This window comes from Myotis lucifugus, unplaced genomic scaffold (genome assembly GCF_000147115.1).
Source record: "Myotis lucifugus unplaced genomic scaffold, Myoluc2.0 scaffold_99, whole genome shotgun sequence".
Classification (NCBI taxonomy): Eukaryota; Metazoa; Chordata; class Mammalia; order Chiroptera; family Vespertilionidae; genus Myotis; species Myotis lucifugus.
Genome location: NW_005871147.1, coordinates 2,258,893 through 2,278,004, shown reverse-complemented (window position 1 = coordinate 2,278,004; position 19,112 = coordinate 2,258,893). Strand labels below are relative to the sequence as shown.

Sequence of the window (19,112 nt, the reverse complement as noted above, 5' to 3'; positions counted from 1 at the left end):
CAGTGATTCTCTCTCATCATTGATGTTTCTCTCTCTCCTCTCTCTCTCTCTCTCTCTCTCTCTCTCTCTCTCTCTCTCTCCCTCTCTCCCTTCCTCTCTGAAATAAAAATATGTTTTAAAAAATCTATTCATTATAAATCTCAGGAAAGTGCTTACTTTAGACGAAAGCTTATTATTTGAAACAATAAAGCAATGATATTTTAATTAATGTCCTAGTATTAATAGACATTGGCAGCTGCAATATAAGGATATGTGTAAGGAAATGAGAATAAAAAAAGTTCGTAGTCCTTTTTAGTGTTTGTTTATGCATCTGTTAAATGGAAAAAGATACCTATCTTATGGAAAAAGCAAGCACATACAGAGGTCAATCAGGTACAAGATGGATGATGATTTTATAAACAATGTTATACAAATGGCGTATGAAGATTATGAAACTACTAAGACTATGATAGATCATTTAGGAGAAAAGCCTGAATATATGGGGGGTGCTTCTAGTATCCATACTAAAAGCCAGTTACTTGGAACTATAAATTTTTTACTAAGAAACAGAGCTAATGGTCTTCTCTCTCAGTGATCTCACCAACATAATAAGTTTTCCCTACTATCATTTCCTAACATTCAGAATAAGCCAAATGCCCAGATAATTGCACAATTTAATTGCTTAAGAACAAATCATAACTTTAAAAAATATGTAACAGCTTGAAAATTCACTGTTCTGGGCAAGAAATAAATGTGTCTGAGTGGGGGATTCTACCAAGTAAATAAAAGGCACAGATCACTAACCAACCCTCTGGACCATGTGCAAAGAAGAAACAAGGAAAAGGGGAGAGTAGGAAGAAAAACAGATATGGGTATAGGGAACTACTGGTGTCAGAATGTACAAAAAAGAACCTATCTGTAAAAGAAGAGTCCTTCAATGGTAAGAAGAATCGTAGATAGATTCATTTAATAAATATTTATTAAGTACCTACAACATGCCAGATGCTATTTAGGCAGAATGCCTCGGTGAGCCAAGACACAAAAATCTCTGCCTTCACGGAGCCTATATTCCAGGATAAGTGTGTGCGGTGGTGGGTGGGAAGGTAGAGAGGGAATAAACAATACACATGCTAAGTAAATTGTATGGTATATGAAGTATTATATGCGAGCATGCTGACTTCTCAACTTCTTCATTATTTGTTTTTAAGGATCCTTCTACAGCCAGAGGACCTCAACTTGTCCAGTGGAAGGGGAGATCCTGATTTAACACTATTAGGTGGGCTGAATTGAAATTTTTAGGGGTGGTTTAACAGATGACAAAATATCAATAAAAATAACAATATTTATCAAGGAAAGTTGTCTAAGCTGAAAGAAGAGAACCAGAAGAGGAGATAGGTTTATTATTAGATTACAGAAAAATCTGTGTTTCAGAAATGGTTATAATGTTTATATTACTTGTTAGTATTCTTACCCAAGGAATGGGAAATGTCTGTTGCCCTGAGCTATATCTGGATGTACATTAAGTGACATGCCTTTAGAAAGTACATCTCTTTGATACAATGGAACATAGCAAACATACCGCATATTCTAGTTTAGTGAAGGAACTCAGATTCTTTCCTTTCAGAAACATGAAAGGATTTTAGCTTTCTTTCTTTCCTTCCACTCAGAAACAGTGAATGAGCTTTAACTTTATAGAATTTGGTTTGAATTCCTGGGCCTTAGGCAAGTATTTTATCTTCTCTAAAACCCAGTTCCCCCATCAATGAAATATGGATAATAACTACCTCACAGGATTGTTCAGAGATAATCAATGCCAACTGCCTGGTATAGGTCCTAATAAATTCCAGGCATCAAACAATTCAGTTTCCTTAATCACATAAATAATTTATAGTTAAGAAGACAATGCAAAAGACTGGAAAAAAAACACTGAACTTGAAGCCAAAAGACTAGGGTTCAAATTCTAGCTGTTACTTACTCTTAGGTACCTATTACTTACTAACCTCTGTAAGTTTGGTAATTATAAAATGGGAGTAATAATTTCCCCCTCCCAGGATTATAATAATTAAATCAGATGACATACACTAAGTGCTTTAAAGTGTGAAACACTACATAAAAAATAAGTATTATCATAACTTGAAAAAATGTTCTAAAAATATACTATTTTGGACTATTCTGATTAGTTGCATATCCTACCACTATAGGGTACTGTTAGCATAATACATTTTCCTATAATTTTTAGATTATTACATAAAGCAGGATGTGTAAGTTTATAGATCCCTAGAGGAACTGCTGTTATAAAGGGAATTAAATCTGTTGTTACTTTCAAAAGACTCCCTACAGCTAAATGCTAGCTTCTTTTCTCCCCCTAAAAGAACTGAAAAGATTACAAGACATTATCTTCACGTACACTGCAAAATCATTTGTTATTCACCATAATATTTTATTACTTGAAAAATCCTGCTGTGATATTTTAAATCTTTACTAAAGAAACTAGCATTCCAATATTACAGAACTCATATTCATTGAACAATATACTTAATATAAGTGGGGGAAAATATTCCTTGAAATTCTGAGCAATTATCATGGCAGGACAAGCTCAACAACTCATTCCAATGCCAAAATCTAATATCAGAGACTGGGCAGTAGAAGCAGCTGAAAATTTTCTGTTTTATTCTCTTCTTCTAAGAACTAGAGGTGGAGAGGTGTTAAGAAGAAACAGGGGGGATAGACGTGTTTTTAATTATTAAGGAATCATGCCAGGGCACAGACATTACTCACTGTTCTTGCCTTTCCTTTGGTGAATGCCTCTTTGTTGCAAACCTCATTGATTAAGGAATTCTTTCCAGGTTAATTTTAGTTTATTCTGGTGAGATTTGCCCTTAGAAGGAAACAGTTCATATCACAGTCCTAGAAGCACATATGCAGTTCCTCTCATTTAAGTTTTTTAGTCTCTTTTCTCTCCTTTGTTCATATAGTATACACTAAACATTTTGTTAAAAGTGTCTTTGAAGGCTTGCTGATTTTCACTTCTCTACCCACAACCCCCATCTTTCTCCCTCTTCGGAGACCCCTTTCTTCCCCATTCTCCCCAACACTAACATCTGTCTGCTTTTCTGTAAAGAACACTGGTATCTTGAGAGGAAGTGTTACACAGTGTGTGAAAGAAAAGTAGAATTAGTGAAAGGCAATATTATCCCAGCTCATGGTCAGTAAAGATACATTTTTGGACTATGTATGTGAAAATGACATGCATTTTCCTACATGGGAACACTGTTTTTGTTTGGTAAAAGTCTTGCATAAATAGTTTCACAAGGCAAAAAGTGAATAAACAAAGAGATGAAGGAACAAAGGTAGAAGGAAAGAAGGAAAAGAAACAAGGAGAAAGATAATAAAGGACACAACTTTCCTACAAGGAGAGGGAAAACCTGCACAAAATTCACTAACCTCTAAATGACATGGCTGAGCACTGAAGCAAGCGATCAACCCAAAGAAACAGAATCAAAATCTTAACAATTCACCTTGGAATGAGCAAGAGAAATATGCCTTTTAATGGTCTCGTCATCATTAGGTAGGGAATGAGAAGATACAATTACCTGAATATGCATCTTAATTATTGCTTTTCCAATCAAGGTTGCACCAAAGAAAGTCCAAAAAGGTACAAGAAAGTGTCCGCATGTTATTCCAGCCAGATCAAACAGAGGATTTGGAATCTGTAAATAAATAAAGAAGTTAAAAATGGAACTTCCAACATATAATCCAAAGAACAGTTTCATTTTACCACCTATAAGTATATCCTTACACTACAAAGAGAGGTATGTCCCTTGATCAGCACTAGACCGAGGCAAATATTCTAATGTGTCCATAAACTAGGTCTCACATTCATCTCAGGTTGTTGTTCAATCTGTTCAAAGCAAACCAGCTATCCTTTTGCTTGTATTACTTATGGCTAATGTCTCATTAATATACTTTTTTTCTATCACATTAGAATTTAACACCATTCAGTAGATTGGTTGGCTATTTGGTAGCTGTTTTCTAAGGTGAGATATACATGAGAAAAAGCCTTAAGATTATTTTAGTAGTTGCTAGGTCTGAAAATCTTTAACGTGAAATAAGAATATAATCTAGAAAGTGCTCACATCTATATATACCAAACATTGTTGTAAATTCACAAATATATTTCTAGGTGGATGTGCTTTTATTTCTCAACATAAAACATCCATTATTTATATTTTATTTTAGGAGAGCCCAAGGCCATGGATTGTGTGATACATTTTAGAAAGAAAGTCAAGTGTGGAAATACAAGAGCACTGATTCAGATATTTTGAATACTCAGTCCCAGACAAAGAAGTGATTCACAACAAATACCTTTTCTAAACATTCCCACATTTCAAGAATGCTAAAAGACAATTTCACATAAAAATGCAAAGACACCACAAGCTATTTTGAGTGCTTCACCCATTTTTCTCCCATAGAAGTACTCTGTCCTTGTGGCTGTTGGCCAAACCATTTATAAATCAATTTATATCATTTCATTTTTGAACTTTCAAAGCAAAGTCTAGTTATATAAAAGATACTTGTCACATATGTCCTTTTAAAAACAGTGCCATGACTAAATTAGAATTCAAGTATTTTTTTGTTAGTAACACTTGGATTCAATGACTCAGTTTTGTTTTTAAATTCAAAGCCTTCATGCAATTTCATCTGACTTACAACCATGTAATAACAGTATCACTTCACAGTCTCACATCAGTCATTTCTTAAAAATTTTCATGTGACCCTCAAAACTGTGAATTACAATTTTAATAGTTTTCCTTTTTTATCAGGCTCCACCTCACACACGAGCCTGAGGATTCACATACATAATCTTAAATCCTCACCTGAGCCTTTGCAATGAATGTCGTATTGCCCCATTTTGAAAATTAAAACCTAGGGTTCAAAGAGAGTAACTTGATTGAGGTTACCTAGCTAGTAAAAAGTCCAAACTTGCCGAAACCGGTTTGGCTCAGTGGATAGAGCGTCGGCCTGCGGACTGAAAGGTCCCAGGTTCGATTCCGGTCAAGGGCATGTACCTGGGTTGTGGGCACATCCCCAGTAGGAGATGTGCAGGAGGCAGCTGATCGATGTTTCTCTCTCATCGATGTTTCTAACTCTCTATCTCTCTCCCTTCCTCTCTGTAAAAAATCAATAAAATATATTAAAAAAAAAAAAAAAAGTCCAAACTGGTTTAGGAACCCAAGTAAGCCTGACTCTAAAGCCAATTCTTTCTACTATATCACATTACAACATACCTATAAACTGCTCAAATAGTTAAGGTCAATATTGTGATAAAGAACTTCTATGTTAAAAAGAAAAAATTTCGATTATAAAAATTTCTAGTATTGCCAAGGTCAAAAGATGTAATTCAGGCACAGATATGCTTTGGAATAGCTCTAGAATGTTGATACCAGATTAAAAATTTTGGCACTCAATGGTCTCCTTTTTGTCCATTTGCTTTGCTAAGGCTGGAAAGGGGGTTCTCAAAGATGTATTATTGTTCAGTACATAATGGATAAAGTAGCTGGTATTAACAGAAAATAATTTTGTGAATTTTACTTATAATGGCATTTTTTATCAGTATCAACCAGGTGCACCTAGTTATTCTGGTCAAATCCACCAGTGAGCTACCAACAGTTGTGTACAGGCGACCAAAGAAAACTTGGATCAAAACGCTCCATTTCAAATGTAGTTATTTCTATTATATAGAAAAGGACCAGGATAAAACACCCATCAAAGAATGTTAGTTTCACAAATCTGTAATTTGAGACATTAATTAAGTAAAGCCAAATTTTTTAAATTTACAATCAATATTATTTTGTATTAATCAGGTACAGCATAGCAGAGACATTAAATGTTTGACATAAAGAGCGTCTTAGTTCACTGTAGCCAAAGATGCCCTTAACTTTGCCACAGCCATTCCAATTATCTAACTAGGTGTTAGCATCACTTAAGGCAGGTTTTATACACATTTTCTTTATAGTTAATGCTTGAAATTTCGGGAAAAGATGACTTATCTATATCTCTGGAAAGAATGAAGGCATTGTTATTTGGTTAAATGCACTTCATTATAAATTCTCCATGGGAAGGATGGATTTTTGTCTCTTTTGTTCTTACTGAATCAAGCCATTTAGGTCTGAAGTCATCATGGCATGATGAAATGCTTAAAAGTCAATAAACAAAATATGAACATATTCACCAGAAAACAGCTCATTTGATGAGTAAGATGAATGATTAATAAAATTACATACCCGTTAAAAGTGATAGCATTATTGTTCAAGCATGTATCTTTAAAAACAAATTGGATCAAAATATAAATCTAGCATTTATTGGAATTTCTCACTTTTAATACAATTTACTTACTGAAGCACAGGCCAAAATTCCAAAAAATCCAACCTTCTGTACTAGGTTTTGTACTGCCAGCTTAGCCCGGGAGCAAAGTCCTATATAAAAGAAGGATATCAAAACATTAATGAAAAGTACAAGGAAGGAGGGAAAATAACTGTTTACAAAGTTTATAATATTAAATGCCTCATGATCTGAAAGCATTGATTCATTTAATGAGATGAATTATTTTTAAAAATTACAGGTTGCACTGGAAAACATGCAAATAGAATCTTGATAGAACATTAATTACATCCTTAATGATAAACTTGTACCAGATTTCAAGACTAAGCTAAAACATTGTGACTTTAGTTTTTGCATCCCCTCTGGATTATCTAGGGGTGAACAAAATGCTATAAACTAACCATGAACCAACTCATTTTTTTTTTTTTGGAAATACTGGCCTACCACATCTGTCTATTTCTCTTTCCTTCTACAACTCACCAGACTTACTCCCGGATTAATACCAAGGTAAGAAATCATAAGATCTTTCAAGATAGCCAGTGAAGACACCTGGGCTGATCACTAGCCAGAAGATGGAAAACCAGTTATGTGGCAATAACTAAGCATTCATTACACCCAAAAGCAAAGTAACATCCTACATTTGCACAGCCTGTGCTAGATTTTATAAAATGTTTTCACAAACATTTTACTTGAGCCTTTTAATAATCCCGGGGTATAAATAGGGCAGATTCTTCAGACTCTGAAATCAGTGGGTTTTCCCCCCTTTATTGCCATTTCTGATGCTGAAACATACATTTGGCTGGCTAATTATTTTCACAATTTTCTTCTTCAGCATATTGATGCTACAATTATATATATGTACTAGAGGCCCACTGCACGGGATTCATGCACTGGTAGGGTCCCTAGCGGCTGCTGGCCGCGTACTCCCTCCCTTCCCCTGGCCACCTGCCACCACCACTGCTGGCTGGGGTGTCCCTCCCTTCCCCCGGCTGGCCCTGCCCCCTGGTCGAATTCCCCGACAACTCCCAGTTGAGGGGACAATTTGCATACGCTTTTATTATATAGGATATGTTTTTCTTAAAAATACCATTCTGATATTTGATTATAATTATTTTCTGATTTTGAAATGGCATATATTCCAATCAAAATTTCAATGGAAATAAATGATATGATAAAAAATATTAGTTAATGTATAAATGTATTTTTAAACAGTGTTCACATCATAGAATATCTTCCTCTCCCTTTGGTTCAATGCTCTAATAGGCAACAATCTTATAGAAAGGTCAGAATATAAAAAAATAGAAGGTTCCTTCATAGAATAGAAACAGGATTTAAAGCACTTCTCTAATCCACAACATAAGTTGTATATTTCTACTTAAAAAACCACACACACACACACACACACACACACACACACCTTTAACAAATATGTAGAATAACCCTAGCAAATTACAATATTAAATATTAAAAATTTAAAAATGATAATACCTTCCTCCTACTTGAGGATGGTGAGAAAATCAAAGGAATTAAATCAATAATGTATATGTATTTTAAAAGATCCTATATAATAAGAGGGTAATATGCAAATGGACCAAATAGCAGAATGTCCGGTCACTATGACACACACTGACCACCAAGGGGCAGACACTCAACGCAGGAGCTGCCCCCAGCCAATCGGGGCCTGCTGGCCAACCTCTTGGTTCTTTCTCCCCGGCCAGCAGGTTCCAATTGCCTGATGGTGAATGAGGAACCGGAGGTAGGGGGCGGGCCGGCTGCCGGTAGCCAGGGAAGATGGCCCTGATCTCAGGCCAGGCCTAGGGACCATACCCATGTACGAATTTCGTGCGCCGGGCCTCTAGTATTAATATAACCACTTTCAAGTATATAGGCTCTCAAAGTTAATCATTAACTAAATTCTACAATGTAACTTTTATAATTTTACAATTTATTTCCAAAGAGATAATTTTTCTTTTGGGAATTAGCCTTATTTTTTCAGTAAGTCATTATATCAGATTTAATATTTTTAAACAACTGAACGACTGCAGTAAAGGGCACTTTACATTTTCATTCAGATTTCTAACTGAAGATTTACTGTTTCCCCTTAAGTGAACAACTATTGCATTATTTATTTTAAGGATAACATATTTATTATATTTTCCAAGTCAGACATATGTGGGAACATTTTTCTATCACAGAATTTATATACCCTTCAATATGTAAAATCATAGAAAATTAGATTTTTGCATAAAATGGTATAAATAAGGTCAACTGTATTTAGAAGGTTTGGCGTCCTGTTTTCTTTCTTCTTTCTTTCTTTCTTTCTTTCTTTCTTTCTTTCTTTCTTTCTTTCTTTCTTTCTTTCTTTCTTTCTTTTTTAAATTTTATTGATTTTTTACAGAGAGGAAGGGGGAGGGATAGAGAGTTAGAAACATCAATGAGAGAGAAACATTGATCAGCTGCCTCCTGCACATTCCCTACTGGGGATGTGCCCACAACCAAGGTACATGCCCCTGACCGGAATCGAACCTGGGACGCTTGAGTCCGCAGGCTGACGCTCTATCCACTGAGCCAAACTGGTTACGGCCGTCCTGTTTTCTTTAAAAAAAGTTTTTTATTTTCAATTACAGTTGACATACAATATTATAAGTGTCTCTTTTCTTTTTATCTTAATTTCAAGGCTTTAGAATCTTATTATTTATTTAAACCAGGTGACTATGGTAGTGCAGTCATGTTAAACTGATGGTATTTTTCTATTAGAGATACACACATATATATATATTTAAATTTAAAAATAGTATAATTAAACCAAACATTATGCAGATCACTTAATATACAAAATAATAAAAATATTTAAGCCTACAGAAGTTCAAGGAATCATGTTTTTAAAAATATCCCGAAAGTAAGGAGACATTTTATCCCTTGAGGCAGAATCTCTGTACTCAACAGAAATCAGACAAGAACAAAGGAAAATAGACTCCTTGTTCTTTCAGATGCCTGGGTGCCCATCATCAATTATTCTTAACAGTGTTTCAAGAATTTTTGTTTCAGGGAAGTTACTCGATCCAAATAAATGAAGTAGAAACCTCCCTTAACCATTTTCTTTTTTAAAATTAATTTTTAGCTGGCATATCTTACAAGGAAAACAAATTAAGTGTCTTTTAAATGGGGAGTTTTTACTTTTTAAAAAGTCTGAAAGTCATGTACTGAAAATGGATTTCATAAATCTCATTATGTGCTTAACACACACGCACACAGTGACCATGCTACTTTCAGTTCCTATAATTTATTTTCCAGGTCTTTCACAATATTCTCAGAATTAAAATTACATTATACTTTCAACCACCCGTACACATTTATTTAAATTAATGTTTTTCCTTGCCTGTGTAATTCAAGCAAACTCAGGGGATCATTGTATTAGTATTCACAACAAATCTAAAATATTTAACAATAGTAAAAGTACTCATGTTTAGATTTCATAGACACAACCATATTTTGTTTTTATTTTAAACATTTTACTTTAAAGCCATATATTCAAAAGTTTGATATGGCTCTAGAGCAGTGGTTCTCTACCTTCCTAATGCTGCGACCCTTTAATACAGTTCCTCATGTTGTGGTGACCCCCAACCATAAAATTATTTTCGTTGCTACTTTATAACTGTAATTTTGCTACTATTATGAATCGTAATGTAAATATCTGATATGCAGGATGTATTTTCATTGTTCGCGACCCACAGGTTGAGAACCGCTGCTCTAGAGGCTTATTAATATATTTTTATTGAAAATATCATTCTTTTACTGTCTAAAATATTCTACATGTAGTTTTACTTTCCTGTTTGTTGCACTGTAGTTTAAAACTTCTTTATTTTTTTAAAAATAATTTGGTATTTTTTCATTATTTGCATAATTTGACAGCTCCTTCTTAACAGGTTGATTTTAAAGTAACATTGTCTAGGCATTAAAATATTTATATTTCTCCCTGCTTTAAAAGAGAAAGAACTGTACTGTGGGTATATTATTTGACAATAAACCCAAATAAACACACACACACATCACAAATGAGCAAAAAATTCCTCTTTTACTAAAATTTAAAAGAACCATTTAAAACAAAATTTGCTATTCTTTTTAGGCCATCAAATAAGATAAATAAGGCAAGGGAAAGTATGCACCAATAACAAACAATAATATCTTAAATAAAAAGTTTAACAAATTAGTGTGTTAGGTATTCAATATTCAAATAAAATATAAAAGGAAATTAGTATTTCATTTTAATGGTTTTAGAGTATTTATGGGAACAATGTAGTAAGTTTAATTTGATTACTTCCTCAATTGTTATTCTTCATTTTAAAAAAATCTGTACAACTAAAACCAAATTCCTTTAAATAGTTTCATTTCTCTGGATTCACATTTCACAATGTTTACCTATTTCACAATTTAAGTGCCTGAGAGGAACGTTTCATTCTCTTGCTCTACCTAAATAAATAGCATGCATTTACAATTAGTTATCACATATCACTTTTCACTTTTTAAAAATAAACAAAATACAAATAAATAAAATTATCTTCCCTACTCCCACTGATATTCATGCTTCTGAAAGGAAGAATGAGAGACACTAGGAATATTTCCCATTGACTACAAGAAGACAGATGAAGAAAAGTTAAATCCTTATCACTGAGATTTAAAGGATTAATAATAATATTAATAATAAACCACACAAAGCCTTCAAGTATAAATAATCTGCACTACTTTTGCTTCACATTTCTTTTCCCTAAAAAAATACATTTATGATTAAGGGAGAAGAGAAACTGTATTGCTAAGCATAATTAGCTTATAAAATATTAGTCTTTGAATCTACAGATATCAGATTAGAGCCAAACATATGAAATAACATTTATCTTCAAATGGCAACAGTCATCTATTTCATTTTCATAAGTGGTCACATGAAATTTCAAGATCTCTTTAAAAAGTGACAGTAAATTCCTATACATGTTAAATGACTGCAATATTATCATAGATAAATATGTATTTGGTTAATAGTTGATGTTAGAGTTGACCTGTTACCATTAAAGTAATGGTAAATTTTATGAATTATCTGTCTTCTTAACCCATGATTTTTAAAACTGCTGAAACGCTCTTCTCGGAGTTGGTATTAAAAGTGGTTCCATAGCCACTATTAAAAACCACAGAGCAAATGTTGCAATAATAATTCCTTGTGTAAAAGGGAAATTTGTATTAAAATTTATTGTATTTGTGAAGTTCTTTTGCCATCTAAAACATGTTAGTATGTCCTAGTCAATTGTGTTGTGGCAAGCAAGTTAAACTCTATTAACCAGAAATGGGGCTAAATAGTAATAATGACAATGTTGTAAGCTGTTTCAGCATCGTTGACACTCTCTCTGAAATATTAACTTGTTATTAAGATCCCAATAACCATGTAATTATTTTCTACAATGTTATTATATTCCACATAGTAAATACAATGAAAGGGTACAATAATTCTCATCTTCATGGAAAGTACAATGAATCATAATTCATAATCTTTAAATCTTTCTCCTCTTAAAAACAGACTAAAATGTGTCTTAATTGCAATTTTCTACCTACTGGAGCTCTTTATAAGTTATTTTCATATAAAAATGTAGAGCATTAATTCACTCAACTGTTCACTCAATTCAGTGAACAAAATACTTTTGAAGTATATTTTCTTTTTTTTAATTTTTAAAAAAATATATTTGATTGATTTTTTATAGAGAGGAAGGGAGAGAGATATAGAGTGAGAAACATCGATTAGCCACCTCCTGCACACCTCCCACTGGGGATGTGCCCGCAACCAAGGTACATGCCCTTGACCGGAATCGAACCCGGGACCCTTCAGTCCGCAGGCCAACGCTCTATCCATTGAGCCAAACTGGTTAGGGCTGAAGTATGTTTTCAAATGAGTTACACACCATCCATTCTGTTCTTTGAATTATAATGGACTCAAACACACTCATGAAATGGAGGAAATAAACTCTAGGATAACAAGAAAAAATAGGGATATTAACTTGATAAGATAAATTATTATGACAGTAGGAAGTAGTTAATAAATTTAAGATGCTGGATTACAAAATGCACACACATTTACCAGAAAACAGAATCAGGACAGTGTTGTGCAACTTTTTCTGAAAATGAAATGTTTTGATGTCCAATTTATGGCATTTACATAATTAAATCAGAGATGATCACTGGAATTTAAATAAAGTAAAAATTAGGGCAAAATTCTAAAATAGTATAAATAGAATACATCACATAAACACATTTCCATAAAGCAAAGCAAAGAAATTTTATTCTGAAACTAACTTAGAGATTTAGAAATTTTATGAAGAGATTATGGAGTTCTGAATCAAGATGGTGATGTAGGAGGATTATGAACTCATTTCCTCCCACAAACAAACTGAATATACAGCTGCAACCTCTGCAAGAAATCCAGAAACTAGCTGAGTGATTTCTAGTCTAATTCCCTGGCTTTTTGTGGCTGCCCCTGAGGACATATCCCTGATAGCCTGACTCTGGTAGCCAGTGGGGCTTGTGTTCATAGGTTCAAGGGATGGTAGCAAACACAGAAACAATTCTTAGCTAGCTATTCCTACAGGGTTCAGTGCAGAGAGAGCAAACAGAAATGCCCATGTTCCAATCTCTCCCTCACAGGAGTATATTTGCATACTTTAAAATTTGCTGCCTGAAGACTATCTAGATGCTGAGTAAGCTACTCCCCTTTGGGACACTGACAGGTCTCAGCACACCCTCAACTATTGGGAGACACTAAAAAAAAAAAGACAAAAGACAATGGCAAAGGACTGAGAGACAACCAAAGAGCTAGGGCAGAGTTGAAGGATAAGGCTCATCTCCTACAGGAGCCCACTCCTTAAGAGTGGGAGAGGTGGCTGTTTTATCTAACGCATAGAAACCAACACAGAGAGTGAGTCACAGAAAATGGAAAATGAAGAAACAAAGGAATAAGTTCCAAAGGAAAAACAAGATCGAGCCACAGATAAAGACCTTAATGAAATGAAGATAAGTGATTTATCATAGAGTTCAAAATAATGATCACAAACATGCTCACTGAGGTCAGGAAAACAAAGATAAACAGAGTGAGAATTTCAATAAAGATAGAAAATATAAGAAAGTCCCATACAGAAGTCACTGAGGTGAAGACTACAATAACTGAACAAGAAAACTCAAAAGAGGGGTTCAACAATAGACTAGCTAAAGCAGAAGAAAGAATCAGCACACATGAAGACAGGGCAGTATAAATCCTCCCACCAGAGGAGCAAAAACAAAAAAGAATGAAAATGAGTGAAGATATTAAGAGACTTATGGGACATCAAAGGAATATATATTTACATTACAGGAATCCCAGAAAAAAAAGAGAAAGTATGGGGAATAAATATTTGAAGAAATAATGGCTTAAAAACTCCTGTATTCTGATGAAGAAAATAGACATCCAGATTAGAAAAGCTCAAAATTCCAAAAAAGTTGAATCTAAAGAGACCCATAGCAAGATACATTATTAATTAAATTGCAAAAGTTAAAGACAAAGAGAGAATCTCAAAGGCAGCAAGAAAAATAGCATGTTACGATGCTACATACAAGAGAACCCCATAAGACGATAAGTACATTTTTCAACAGAGATTTTGAAAGCCAGAAAGGAGTGGCACAAATATATTCAAAGTACTGACAGAAAATAACTTCCAACTAAAAATACTCTATCCAGCAAAGTTGTCTTTCAAAATCAAAGGAGAAATAGTTTTCCAGATAAGCAAAATCTGAAGGAGTTTAGTACCACTAGATCAGCCTTACAAGAAATGTTAAAGCTGAAACAAAAGGGCACTAATTAGTAATATAAAAACATATTAAAGTATAAACCTCACTGGTAAAGGTAAATATATAGTTAAATTCAGGACAATCTAATGTTGTGAAGGTGGTGAGTTAATCACTTATAAAGCTAGTATGAAGTGTAAAAGACAAAAGAAGTAAAAATAATTATAACTACAATAATTTATTAATGAGTACACAAGATAAAAAGATGTAAATTGTGACACAAAACATAAAAATGTAGAGATTAAAAAAGAAAAAGAAAAAGAAAATGTAGATATTTATGCTTGGCCAGTATGGCTCAGTGGTTGAGCGTCGACCTATGAACCAGGAGGTCACGGTTCAACTCCCAGTCAGGGCACATGCCCTGGTTGCAGGCTTGATTCCCAGAATCTCCAGTGTGAGGCGTGCAGGAGGCAGCCGATCAATGATTCTCTCATCATTGATAAATTTCTCTCTCTCCCTCTCCCTTCCTCTCTAAAATCAATAAAAAAATATATATTTAAAATGTAGATATTTATAATGCATTTGACCTTGGCTGGTTGGCTTAGTTGGTTAGAGCATCATCCTCTTTTTTTTTTTTTTAAATATATTTTATTGATTTTTTTACAGAGAGGAAGGGAGAGAGATAGAGAGTTAGAAACATCGATGAGAGAGAAACATCGACCAGCCGCCTCCCGCACATCTCCCACTGGGGATGTGCCCGCAACCCAGGTACATGCCCTTGACCGGAATCGAACCTGGGACCTTTCAGTCCGCAGGCCCGACGCTCTATCCACTGAGCCAAACCGGTTTCGGCGCATCATCCTCTTATGTCAAGGTTCGATCCCTGGTCAGGGCACATACAAGACTTTGGGTTGTGGGCACACAGTGCAATATATGGATCTTGTAACATAGAAATCCGTAGCTGAATCCTATCTGACCCTATTAACCAATGTCACCCCAGTAAATATAATTTCTTAAAAATGGGCAGAGGATCTGAGTAGGTATTTTTGCAAAGAAGAGACATACATATGGCCAACAGGTACACAAAAAGTGCTCACCATCACTAATCAACAGGGAAACTATAATGAGATATCACCTCACAATTGTTAGAATGGCTATCATTAAAAAGACAAGAGATAATAAGTGTTGGTGAGTATGTGAAGAAAGGAAAACCTCTGTGCACTGTTGGCAAAAATATAAAATATAACCACTGTATGACCCAGCCATTGCATTTCTGGGTACTGATCCAAAGGAAACAAAACAATCTAAAAAAAAAAATACACATGTCCCAAGTTTATTGCAGTATTATTTACAATAGCCAAGAAATAGAAACAACCTAAGTGTCCCTCGATGGAAAAATGTATAAAGAAAATGTGGGATACAGTGATATAACACACACACACACACACACACACACACACACACACACACAGTAATATTATTCAGCTATAAAAAAAGAGAATCCTGACATTTGCAATAACATGGATGAACCTTGAGGGTATTATGATAAGTGAAATAAGCCAGAGAGAGAAAGACAAATACATGATCTCATTTACATATGGAATCTTAAAAAAACCCAAACCCAATGTAATAGACACAGAGAAGAGATTGTTGGTTGCCAGAGGCAGGGGGTGGGGGATGGGCAAAACAGGCAAAGTTGGTAAAAACGTACACACTTCCAGTTATAAGAAAAATAAGTTTTGGGGATGTAATGTATAATATGTTGACTACAGTTAACAATACTGTATTGTATATTTGAAAGTTGCTGAGAGTAGATCTTAAAAGTTCTCATCACAAGAAAAAATTATAACTGTGTGGTTATGGATGTTAACAAAACTTATGGTAATTATTTTGCAATACATAAGTATGTCAAATCATTGTTGCACATCTAAAACTGATACAATGTTCTATGTCAGTTATATCTCAATTTTTAAAATTTAGCAGTTAAAAAAACACAAAGGAACTAATGGTACAACTGGTTCACAGATGTGGCAAAAATCAAATATGAGAAATCTGTGTACTCCAATGTGTAATAAGCAAAAGTTGGTCTGTCTTTTTCAGACTCCAGCCAGTACACTAACTTTTTAGAGTTCAAGATAATGTTAGTAGGCCCTGGCTGTACAGTTCAGTTGGTTAGAGTCTCATCTTGATATACCTTGGTTGTGGGTTTGATCCCCAGTCAGGGCACATACAAGAAACAACCAATGAATGCATAAATAAGTGGAACAACAAACTGATGTTTTTCTCTCTCTAAAATAAAATTAAAAAATCATTGCAAAAGAGTTTAGATTCTCTAGGTAGAATGATCTATTGTTTGCTTTTGTCACTATCTAAAAATGGAACTATGATTTTCTTTTCTGTGGGGGTCCAGAAAAACTAAAGGCCCCAAAGTCACTAACCTAAAGGCAACTGTGCCTATAGTAGGTTCTATGGCACTTCCTCCACATTAACCCTTTCAAAAATTATGTAATAATGATCAGTAAGATTTTTCACATAAAACTATACGTAAGGAATATATAATCTGGGAACAACACACATTTCAGAGAGTTGTGCTCAAAATATGAGGCTATCAGCTATATCTGGGTCAAAATCAGGGTTAAATGGATGTCTGCATATACTGATGTACGAGTTATCAAATTTACTCTGGAGAGTTGAGGCAGTAAAAGTATTCTTTTAACTGAGGCACAACGAATATACAGTATGGTATACATATCTAAAATATACATCTTGATGAAACTTTACAATGAATACACCCATGTAACTACCACTAAGATCCAGATATAGAACATTACCAGAACTCCAGAAACCCCACTGGTGGCACTCCTAGTAATTACTCCTTACCCCAAAATAAACACTATCATTGACTTGTATTACACAGATGTAGCTTGCCTATTTTTGAATTTTACATAAATGGAATTAAACAGTAGGTTTTCTTTTATGTCTGGCTTCTATAGCTCCATATTACGTCCACGTGATTTATGTATGCTTACAACATGTAGCAATCATGAATTTCTTGCTGTTGCTGTATAGTATTCCATTGTATGAATATACCACACTTTATTTACTGTTGGTGAACATTAGGGCTGTTCACTGTTGGTGAACATTGGGGCTATTATGAATAATGCTGCTATGAAAATTCTTGTACAAGTCTTTTGGCACATCTTCCTGTTGCACATAAATTTTCAAATGGAATTGCTGTATCATAGGGTATATGTATGTTTAACTTTAGTAGATAGTTCCAAACATTTATCAAAAGTGGTTATAACACAAATTACTCTTAATAGTGCTTCCATGTTGACAATTAATAATCTCAATTGAAAAAAAAATCTAAAGGATTTTCCTCTGCTACAGATGGTTCTAATGATTGTGTTTGTGGTAAACAGCAGTTCTGATAATTCAAATGAAGATTAAATAAATTCAAACATACAAACAAGAGGAAAAGAAAAGCTTTAAGTATTTTAAATGCTGAGTTATGAAAAAACAATATATATATATATATTTTGTTCACAGAATCATCATAGAAGACAAAGTTAGAATCTTTTCCCCAAACCAGAATTCTTATTTAAAAGCTATTAAATTCAACCAAATAAAGTTGGTAAACCACTACATGCAAGGTAATAAAAATACAGAGATAAGGACACAGTGGCCCAATCATTCATTCAACAAATGTTTATCAAGAGTTTATACCTGCCAAACACTACCACAGGAACAGGGGATTCAACACTGAGTCAATCTGATAACAACCTGGACCCTCACAAAGCTCACATTTTAGTGGGAGGAGAGAAAAATTATAGGATGGAGAGGCAGAGAAGGTATAATTTTAAATAAGATGGTCATATAAGACCTTACAGAAAAGGTGACATTTGATCAAAATCCTAAAGGAGGCGAGGGAATAAGCCAGGCTAAGAATTTAGTGAAAGCAAGTTCTAGCAAGTTTATTACGTTGAGAGAGAAATAAATAATCCAGGGTGTGTATATGAGTGGTGGGTGGCAAGTGTTAAAGAGAAGGGGAAAGAGATGGTGAACAACTCATGAAACCTACAATGCAAGGGAGAAAATGAAAAACAAATAGGACAAAATGTTCTTATAGATACAATACAAACACCAATCTACAGAGTTCTTGTGATATCAAAATGTTAGAGTACCGATTGCACTACCTTCAAACTTCTCTGAGCCAGTTTCTTATCTTTTCTATAAGATGGTGATAATAATACCTATCACCATGACCAGTAAGAGACAAAACTGATTAAGGGACAAATTTGTTTAGAGTGAAGTTATATTACTAACTGTCAAAGATGAAAAAGCCGGAGAGCCAATGGAATAAGTATCTTGTCAGAATCTGTGGTCAGACATGATGAGCTCAGTTTTAATGCAATCTCACAACTCGGGGGATGATAGGTTTCTGTTTGTTTTTAATATAAAAATAGCAACATTTTAATATCGAGAAGAGGAGGGCTGCAAAGCAGGGAGGAGGAAAGAAAGGAAATGCATTAAGAATTGAAAATTTATCAAATCTGCCTTGTAGTACCACCAACTAGTTTATTAAACCTTCCATCACAAGAAGGTAGAGAGAAATAGCTGAGGTTACTACACTTGAATGCTAGTTCTTTTCTTTTTAATTTTATATTTCAATCACAGTTTACATTCAATACTATTTTGTATTAGATTTAGGTATACAGCATCATGGTCAGATAATCATACTTTACAAAGTATTCCAGAATTCTAGTTCTTAATATATTCTTGTCTCCAGAAAGAGGAAATTTTTTGGTTATTTAGACCTATAATGGTTATCTCACTACTAATCTTAAAACTCACGAATAACCTATTAAACATAAAATATCTCTTGGGTAGTCTAGAAAGAAGGAATATATGGAAGAAGTAAGGTTTTCGGAGGCCTTTTCAGGGCTGAACATCAGTAT

General features: G+C 34.1%; 1 protein-coding gene across 1 annotated transcript in view; it reads right to left on the bottom strand.

Annotated features, from left to right (window-relative positions):
- The window catches only part of VMP1 (vacuole membrane protein 1), a 98,133-nt gene that overhangs the window by 22,938 nt on the left and 56,083 nt on the right, over positions 1-19,112 (bottom strand). The window contains 3 exon segments of the mRNA XM_023756741.1: positions 3,573-3,689; positions 6,376-6,455; positions 6,841-6,856. Of these exon segments, the coding sequence (XP_023612509.1) occupies positions 3,573-3,689; positions 6,376-6,455; positions 6,841-6,856 (213 nt within the window).